The 8,462-nt window shown below is 45.0% G+C and overlaps 1 protein-coding gene across 1 annotated transcript in view; it reads left to right on the top strand.

The window, feature by feature from the left end:
- The first annotated feature begins 320 nt into the window (after positions 1 to 320).
- The window catches only part of ARHGAP44 (Rho GTPase activating protein 44), a 69,323-nt gene continuing 61,181 nt past the window's right edge, over positions 321 to 8,462 (top strand). Inside the window, exon 1 of the mRNA XM_058166755.1 lies at positions 321 to 473. Coding sequence (XP_058022738.1) covers positions 349 to 473 — 125 coding nt within the window. The 5' untranslated portion in view covers positions 321 to 348. The remainder of the gene's footprint in view (positions 474 to 8,462) is intronic.

Raw genomic sequence — 8,462 nt, 5'->3', positions numbered from 1 at the left:
AATCCCTCCTATCTATCATGCTGCTGTTTAACAGATTTCTTCCCTCATCCCATTTTCTTCTGGTTTGGTGTTGGGGAGAGTAGATTGTTGGCACAATCAAATCTCAGAGCCATAAAGTGTGCAGCATTAATGTTTTACTTAGACTTCCTTTTTTGTCAATACAAAATGATTGGAAATATGAGAGGGAGTACTAAAACAGACTTTTAACTGTTTCAAACAATGTGATATTGGTATGCAATCCTTTTTGAAGATTTTAACTAAACATCTTTTAATAGGTACAGATGGATGCCATGGAATATAAATGCTTTGCTACAGGAGAGGCACAGATTAACCTCAAAAGATCTATAAATGACTCATCCATTTGGTGACTCATGGAGAGATTTTTTCTTTCACGGGTTTTCCAGATGCTCCCCATGCTACAGTTTGGATTCAGCCCCATCTCCCTTGGTTGTCACACTGAGATGCATAAGCAAGTATGTATGTAGAAATCACAGGCTCTTAGATTGAGCCTGGCTCCTGTTTGTTCCTGACAATTTACATGCCAGGTTTTCCTATGAGTGCTGTATAGAATGGATTTCTCTTTCCCTTTTAAAAAGTTTTTTTTCACTGAATCTTTTGATGGTTGTACTTTCATATTTTCTTCTGTTTTACATTTTAATCATTACTTTTGAATACTGAATATTTATATTTTAATGATTATGTACCCTATGAGCTTCTTTGAGATGTCGTAGAAGATGCAGCAAATTGTAGAGAGTGGGTTAAATAAAATATATTCAGATGTATGTTCATCAGTTTCTCCCATTTGGATGCTGCCTGTGTTTAGAATGGATAACTTAATAGGCAATTTGCCTCTGTCATATTGTCTGACTGAAATAGTAACCAAATAGGGAGCTGAGTCACCAAGATAAATGCTACTTGGGTATGCTTTACCCGCAGTGACTGTATTTTGTAAGACCAGCTTAAGTCAAATGATATAACAAAATCTATGGTGTTAAGTTCGGGAAGTAATGAGACTGGAGACCAGGGTAGTGACAACAGCTCTTTAATATAGGGTGAACCCAGCAACAGGCTGGGGGAAAAACCTCTCCTTTTATACAGTTCTGCTGGAGGCTTCGTCCAATCAGCAACGTGCTGATTTCCCGCTCAAATATTTAAAGGTACAACTGTTAATACATAACACTCCTCCCCTCCCAGAAAACACTTTGTCTTTATTTACATATTTATTTACATGTTATTTTTCGACGTAGTCACGCAAATAACCTGGGCGTCTCCTAGTTCTTTCTGACCTGCGCGGTTCAGTTCTGGGTGGTGTTTTGAGCTGGTCGGAGGGGCTGTTTTCTCCTCCCAGCTCTTTCTCTGGGCCATCGGGCTCCGGATTATTGGCCGACTCTTTTTCTTGGCCATCCGGCCTTGGATTAATTTTGGAATTTTCCCTGCTGCTTCCCTCGGGGACCTGATGGCGTCGCTGGAACTCTGGGACCTCAGCTAAGTCTTGCGCCTCCCCCGGGTCATTGTCAGCTGTGGATTCAAAGTGGTATTGGTCATTACCTGTCTCTATTGGTTTGGTTTGGTCAGTTATTCGTTTCCTTAACTGATCTATGTGGCGCCGCCACACTCGGTTGTCTGGTAGCTCTACCACGTCGATTTTGGGCCTGTTATCTTTGTTACTTGTCCTGCGATCCAACTCGGGCCGTCCCCATAGTTTCGGGCCCACACCCGGTCGCCTATGCTCATTTCCTTGTCTTTTCTAGTTCCCCTTGTAACCCTCGGGTGTGTAATGGGGTTCAAGCAGTCAAGTGGGCACCGGAGTTTCCGTCCCATTAGCAATTCGGCTGGGCTTTTCCAGTGGCTGTGCTTGGGGTTCTGTGCTGGACGGCTAGGAAAAGTCTATTTTTGTTTGCCAATCACCTGGCTTGAGCCTGGACAATGCCTCCTTAGCGCTCCGGACGGAACGCTCTGCAAGGCCATTCGACGCAGGGTGGAAAGGCGCAGAGAGGGCATGTCGGATGCCTTCCTCTGCCAGGTATTCTTCAAACTGGGCTGCCGTGAATTGGGGCCCATTGTCGGACACCAGAGTGTCCGGCAACCCGTGAGTTGCGAATAGGTGGCGCAGGGTTGCGATTACTGCTTCGGCCGTGGTGGACTTCATGAGTATGATCTCCAACCATTTGGAATATGCGTCCACCACCACTAGGAACGTTTGGCCGTGAAAGGGGCCAGCAAAGTCAATGTGGATTCTTGACCAAGGCCCTTGGGGCTTTTCCCATTCTCTGACAGGGGCTGTTGGGGGTAGCGGTCTGGACTCTTGGCAAGCTTGGCATTTCCCTACCCTCTCAGCAATCTCTGCGTCCATGAGTGGCCACCATACATAGCTTCTAGCTAACCCCTTCATCCTTACGATGCCTGGGTGACCCTCGTGGAGGAGGTCCAATACCTTGCCCCTTAACTTAACAGGAATTATTACACGATCACCCCATAACAGGCACCCCCCTTGAGCCGAGAGCTCATCTCGTTTCTTAACAAATTCTTTGAACCGTTAAGCCCGGCGCAGCGGCCACCCTCTCTGTACCCAACCGGTACAGTCCTTAACACAATGTCGGTATGATGCCGAGCCACTTCCTTGATGTGACTGGGCCAGAGTCCAACGAGTCAATAAGGAGGATGGGTGTCCCGGAGTGGGGTCTTGATCGCCCCTGGCAGTGGGCATCGGCTCAACGCGTCTGCATGCCCCACTTCCTTTCCCGGTCGATGCTGCAGCTTATGCGAATAAGCGGCTAAAATATAGTCCATCGGGTCAAGCGTGGCGAAAGTGCCACAGGCGTTGGTGATCGCCAGCCAGTAATCCTAGTAGCGGTCTGTGGTCAGTCACGATTTCAAAATTCCGCCCAAAGACATACTCATGGAATTTTTGACCCTGATACAATAGCTAGTGCTTCTTTGTCTAATTGGCTGTAGTTCCTCTCTGGGGAGGACATCGTTCTAGAGTAGAACGCTATAGGGGCTTCTGTGCCGTTTGAAGTCTATGGCTGAGTACAGCCCCACCCCATAAGGGGATGCATCGCAAACCAGCACTAGGGGTAGTGAGTCGTGATATTGGATGAGCAGGCTATCACTTGAGAGCAGGTTCTTTACTGCTTCAAAAGCCCTATTTTCTGACTTTCCCAAGACCAAACAGTATTTTTCCCTAAGAGCCTATGCAGCGGTTCCATAGCAGTTGCTTTGTTCTTTAAAAGACCGCGTAAAAATTAACCAATCCCAGGAATGCCTGCAGCTCTGCTTTGTTTTTGGGCGCTGGAGCCTTCCTAATTGCCTTAACCTTGCTCTCAGTAGGGTGAATTCCTTTCTTGTCTATCCGGTAGCCCAAGAAATCGACCGATTCGACCCCTATCTGGCATTTATTTGTCTTGACTTTTAACCCGGCTGTCCGGAAAATGCTCAAGACCTTTCTTAAACGCTCCCCCAATTCCTCCATGTTTTCCCCTGAAATTAGGACATCATCGAAGTAGGGAACTACCCCTGGGAGCCCTTGCAGTAGTCGTTCCATCAGGTTTTGGAACAGCCCTGGTGCCACACTAACCCCAAATTGCAATCGGGTGCACTTGAAGGCCCCCCTGTGTGTCACAATTGTTTGGGCTTCAGCTGTGCGGGCGTCTACTGGTAGTTGTTGGTAGGCTTGGGCCAAGTCTAACTTTGCAAAGACTTGCCCTTGCCCCAAAGAGTGCAATAAGTGTTGCACTACGGGAACCGGGTACGCGCTTTTCTGTAAGGCTTTGTTAAGCGTCGCCTTGTAGTCAGCGCAAATTCTAATTGACCCGTCCGGTTTGATGGGGGTGACGATTGGCGTCTCCCACTTTGCGTGATCGACTGGCACCAAAATCCCCTGATTTATGAGCTTGTCCAGCTCCTTATCGATTTTTGGTTTTAGGGCAAAAGGGACTCTCCTCGCCTTAAGCCTAATGGGGGCTACCTGGGGGTCTAAGTTGAAGGAAATAGGGGTCCCCTTGTACTTGCCCAGGCAGTCCTTGAAGACATCTTCGAACTCGTTAAAGAGAATGTCTTTCAAATTGCAGTCACTTCTGTAGATGCCAGTCACTCCCATGCCCAGGGCACGAAACCAGTCTAGTCCCAACAGACTGGGCAGAGTTCCTTCGACGATCGTGATGGGCAGGGTCTTCTTGTGAGGGCCGTACTCGACTCGGACGGAGGTGGTCCCTCGAACAGGGATGCGATTCCCTGGTAGTCGTGGACTCGTAGTCGTTGTGCTTGCAGGTGGCGCTTCGCGACGGACGGCAGCGACTTCGCCAAAGTGTCCCAGGACATGATGGTGATCGCTGATCCCGTGTCCACTTCAAGCCGGCACCGCACTCCCTCTATTTTTGGCCTGGTGAAGATCTTCTTCTCCACTTTGGTCGAGGCGCGGCCTATGACCACCGTTGTTTGGTTGGAATCCGCGCCTTTTTTGTTTGAGCCAATCGCGGGTCGCCTTGCCGATTCCGCGCTCTGATTGGCCGATTTGAATTTTCGGCGGGAAGGTTGGGCCGCTCGACAAACTTGAGCTAGGTGCCCTTTCTTCCCACACCGCCGACATGTCGCATCTTTAAATTTGCAGCGTTGGCGCTGGTGTTGACCCCCGCAGCTTCCGCATTCGTCTCGGTCCCCTTTGTCGCGCTTTTCGGTGCGGCAGACCCCTTCCTCGTCCTCACCGTCGGATTCGGTCTGAACCTCCTCCTGGTGCACCGGGGTTGCCTTCGCGCTCGTCTTTTGTGGAACCGGCTTCTGTAGCGTCTCTGCCGCTTGGGATGACATTTCATGTGCTCTGGCTTCGTCCAGAGCGTTGGCCAGCGTTAGGTTGCTCTTTGCTAGCAGCCGTCGCCGTAAACGGATGTCTTTGACCCCTCGGATGAGTTGCTCGAGGAGCACCTCGTCTAGATCACGGTATCCGCAGTCCTTGGACGCTCTTCTCAGGGCGGCCATGTAATCACCGATAGACTCGCCCTCCATCTGTCTTCGCTCCCCGAATTCAAACCGCCGCACATATTTAGACGGTGTTGGGGCGAAGTGGTTCCTTAGCAAAGTCTGTAAGGTTGGCCACGACACCGACTGCAACGGTGTTGGCTCTGCCAGGGCTTCCGCGATGTCAATGACCTCCGGACCGCAGTGGCTTAAGAAATAAGCCCTTTTTCGGTTGTCGGGAACTCCGTGCAGTTCGTTGGCTTCTAGGAAACTTTCGAAACGGGTCATATACGTCCCCCATTTCTCCTTAGCCGGGTCGAACGGTGCGGGTGGAGTGTAACTGGCCATCTCGCCTTTTCTGCCCTGGATTTGCTGGGTTCGGGTCTATCGTGCTTCAGCTCGGTTCTGGTTCTCCTCAGCCTCGAGATCCCACCTTCGTCGCCAATGTTAAGTTCGGGAAGTAATGAGACTGGAGACCAGGGTAGTGACAACAGCTCTTTAATATAGGGTGAACCCAGCAACAGGCTGGGGGAAAAACCTCTCCTTTTATACAGTTCTGCTGGAGGCTTCGTCCAATCAGCAACGTGCTGATTTCCCGCTCAAATATTTAAAGGTACAACTGTTAATACATAACATATGGTAATGAGAATTCTGCTGGCATTCCAACCCAATATTCTTTATTCACAGATATGGTTAGAAAATAAGTTCAGAACTTGCTGCTGAATGTAGTAATATCTAGAAGTAGAAGTAAGTGGGGATGTATATGAAGTAAACAACATGGGAATATATAGCCATTATAGTATGCATAAATCTGTCTGCTTTGCGCTCTTTGGATATACATTCCAATCTTGCCAATTGTATAATAGCCAGAAACGTTAATTCCTGAGCAACTTTATTATTTGCTTCTATCTAGTACTGTGAGACTACTTCCTGTTAAATGTAGCTGATCCCTAGAGGAATCAGCACATAAGCTCCTTAATATTTATAGGATTAAGATAGGTTATTTAACTTTACATAAAAGGCAAAGAATGGTGGGAAGAGTTGGGTTTTTTAAATAGTTCAGATAACAATATAAAAATTGCTAGCTACAGGGACTTTGTGCTTCTCTTGCTTCCCTGTTTCTTGAATGTTTTCTTTTTGCTTCCTTTTTTCCTTCCGGTTCACATTTAGAACATGGTGTTTAAAATAAGCCAACTGTATACAAACACATTTCCTGCTTTCTTTCACAGCTTCAGAATTTGATCCCCTCCTCCTTCCAAAAAAGCTTAATGTTTGATTGTACAACCCTGCTATTTTCCTTTTTGACAAAGTTCTGTATCAACTTGAGCTAATAAAATTACAATTTAGCAATCCCATTTTGGCATGATGGATGCCATGGTACTCAGATTTCCATCACTGTCCACAAACATAACTCTCTTCAGGTTAAACAAAACTTGCTTGATGAATACAAGTTAATGCCAAGTTTTATTAACTTGGTTAAGTTCACAAAGTCTAAGGGCAGATAAATACGAGAGCTTTCATGATGAGGTTGACCTTTGGACCAGGCCATATACTACATGAATCTGAACTGTGGATGGTTGGTTGGTTGGTTTCTGTGCATTTATGTCCATCATTTTTAATGAATTAAATTCCAGATGTTGATTATATAACTCATTAAATAACAACATGCAGTATTGAACAGAAAAGGCTAAAATAAAAATTTTCCAGCCTCTAGATCCTAAAATCTAGATATTAAACTTTAAGCATATTTCTCCAAAAGAGTTAGCATGGGTTGGGGTAGAGTATTTGTGTACAATCAGACAAAAAGCCACCAATATTTCAGAAAGCATACTGAAACAATCCATTCTATCCTCTACTGACTTTCCTAGCTCGGTTTTATTGGTTTTGGTTTTGGGTTTTTTTGGAGGGCACCATTCTGATAAAGCAGTAGGTTGCAGTCACCCTTGATTTCTATTTTCTAAGAAAGCATACAGATCCACATGAATTCAATGTTATCACTTCAAATGTAAGTGATTTTGAAGATTTACACTTTAGTTAGCTGTATGATAGCTTCTGGTGTTTTTTTAATTAAACATTTTAAAGGTAAAGGAGAAAGTAGCTTAGCAGATACCAATATAAAAGAGCCATACCTGGGATATACAATTAAAGCAGTAATGAGATTCCACAACCTACTATATCAAAACTTTTTCAAGCAGTCAGAAGCAATCTGGTTTTAAAAGAACTTTATTCTCACAATTACATGCCAAACAAACGTCTTTGGGAAGAGTATTTCAGAGACCAGGAATATAAACCAGAAAGTCATTTTCCCAGTTGCTCCTTCCCTTACTTCATCTACTAATGGAAATGGCCAGAGGCAGGCCTCTGTGGATGGCCAAAGCATATAGGGGAGTTGGTGTGAAACTAGGCATTCCTCCAAGTGCATTGTTGCTAATCAGACCAAGGAGGAAAAAGCTCACAGGCTATCATTTAGGAAAGGAAAAGAGCTGTGCAACAGCCGCAGATCATCAGTTTTTTACTCTTTGATTTTCCAATGCTCACGGCTTTTCTTATTTCAAATGTTTTGTTATTCTTTTTCATTTGGGGGGAGGTGGGGGGAATGCCTATCGTACTTTTATTACAACATTGAGGAGACCATGCCTCAAAAGGTAGTTGGCTTTCCCAATCATAAGCCTTCTCTGTCTAAACAAAGCAAGCATTTGAGTGATCTAGCTTTTTGTCCCATTTTCTAAAAGGTTGGAATTTGTAAGGAACTCACAGAAAATTGCTTCCCCCAAAGTGAGAATATAATATGCTTTTTGATTCAAGGGCAGCACTTCCTCCCTTTGTAGCATTTTATGAGAATACATATGGGTTATTCAACTGAGAATGAAGTGGTAAATGCTCTGCCCTAACCAAGCCCTCTTACAAAAATTACTCAGTGAGCATTGCAGGAATGGAGGAGGCATGTTGCATTTATGACATATGAAAGGCTTAACATAGTATGTAATTTTAATTTGTTCCTGACAGATGTATAGTAAGGTTAAAAACTTCATTTCTCAATTCTGATGTTGCCTTTGTTCTTAAGTGTTAAAATGCAGTTATCAAGGTCACCTGGATGGGCCAAATCTTGCTTGGTCTTTAATAAGATTCTAGGATTTTGCCTCCAGATGTACTGAGATTTCAAATCTCCAAGTTTGGCCATGCTGACTTCTGTTCTAGAAGTTGTTTTGGAGACATCGGATTGTGTTGGCCTTCCCAGAGTGTAACTTTCAGAATCAGGAGTGAGTTCTGGTTAGTTTCTTCCAAGTGGACTTTGCAAGACTTGTAATTAGCTGCGGCAGTAAGTGGAATAATAGATTAGATGGGACTTTGGTCTGAACTGCTGGTATTTCAATTAACCAGACTTTAGAACTTGCTCTTAAATATTTGTTTTTCCTCAACCATCCAGACACATTTGCTTGTTTCGCTATACTTCTATCAACAGTACTGATATGTTAATTGGATATTTATTTATTTATTTATTTATTATT

The sequence above is a fragment of the Ahaetulla prasina genome, chromosome 2 (assembly GCF_028640845.1).
Source record: "Ahaetulla prasina isolate Xishuangbanna chromosome 2, ASM2864084v1, whole genome shotgun sequence".
Lineage (NCBI taxonomy): Eukaryota > Metazoa > Chordata > Lepidosauria > Squamata > Colubridae > Ahaetulla > Ahaetulla prasina.
This window is presented reverse-complemented; position numbering and strand designations above follow the sequence as displayed.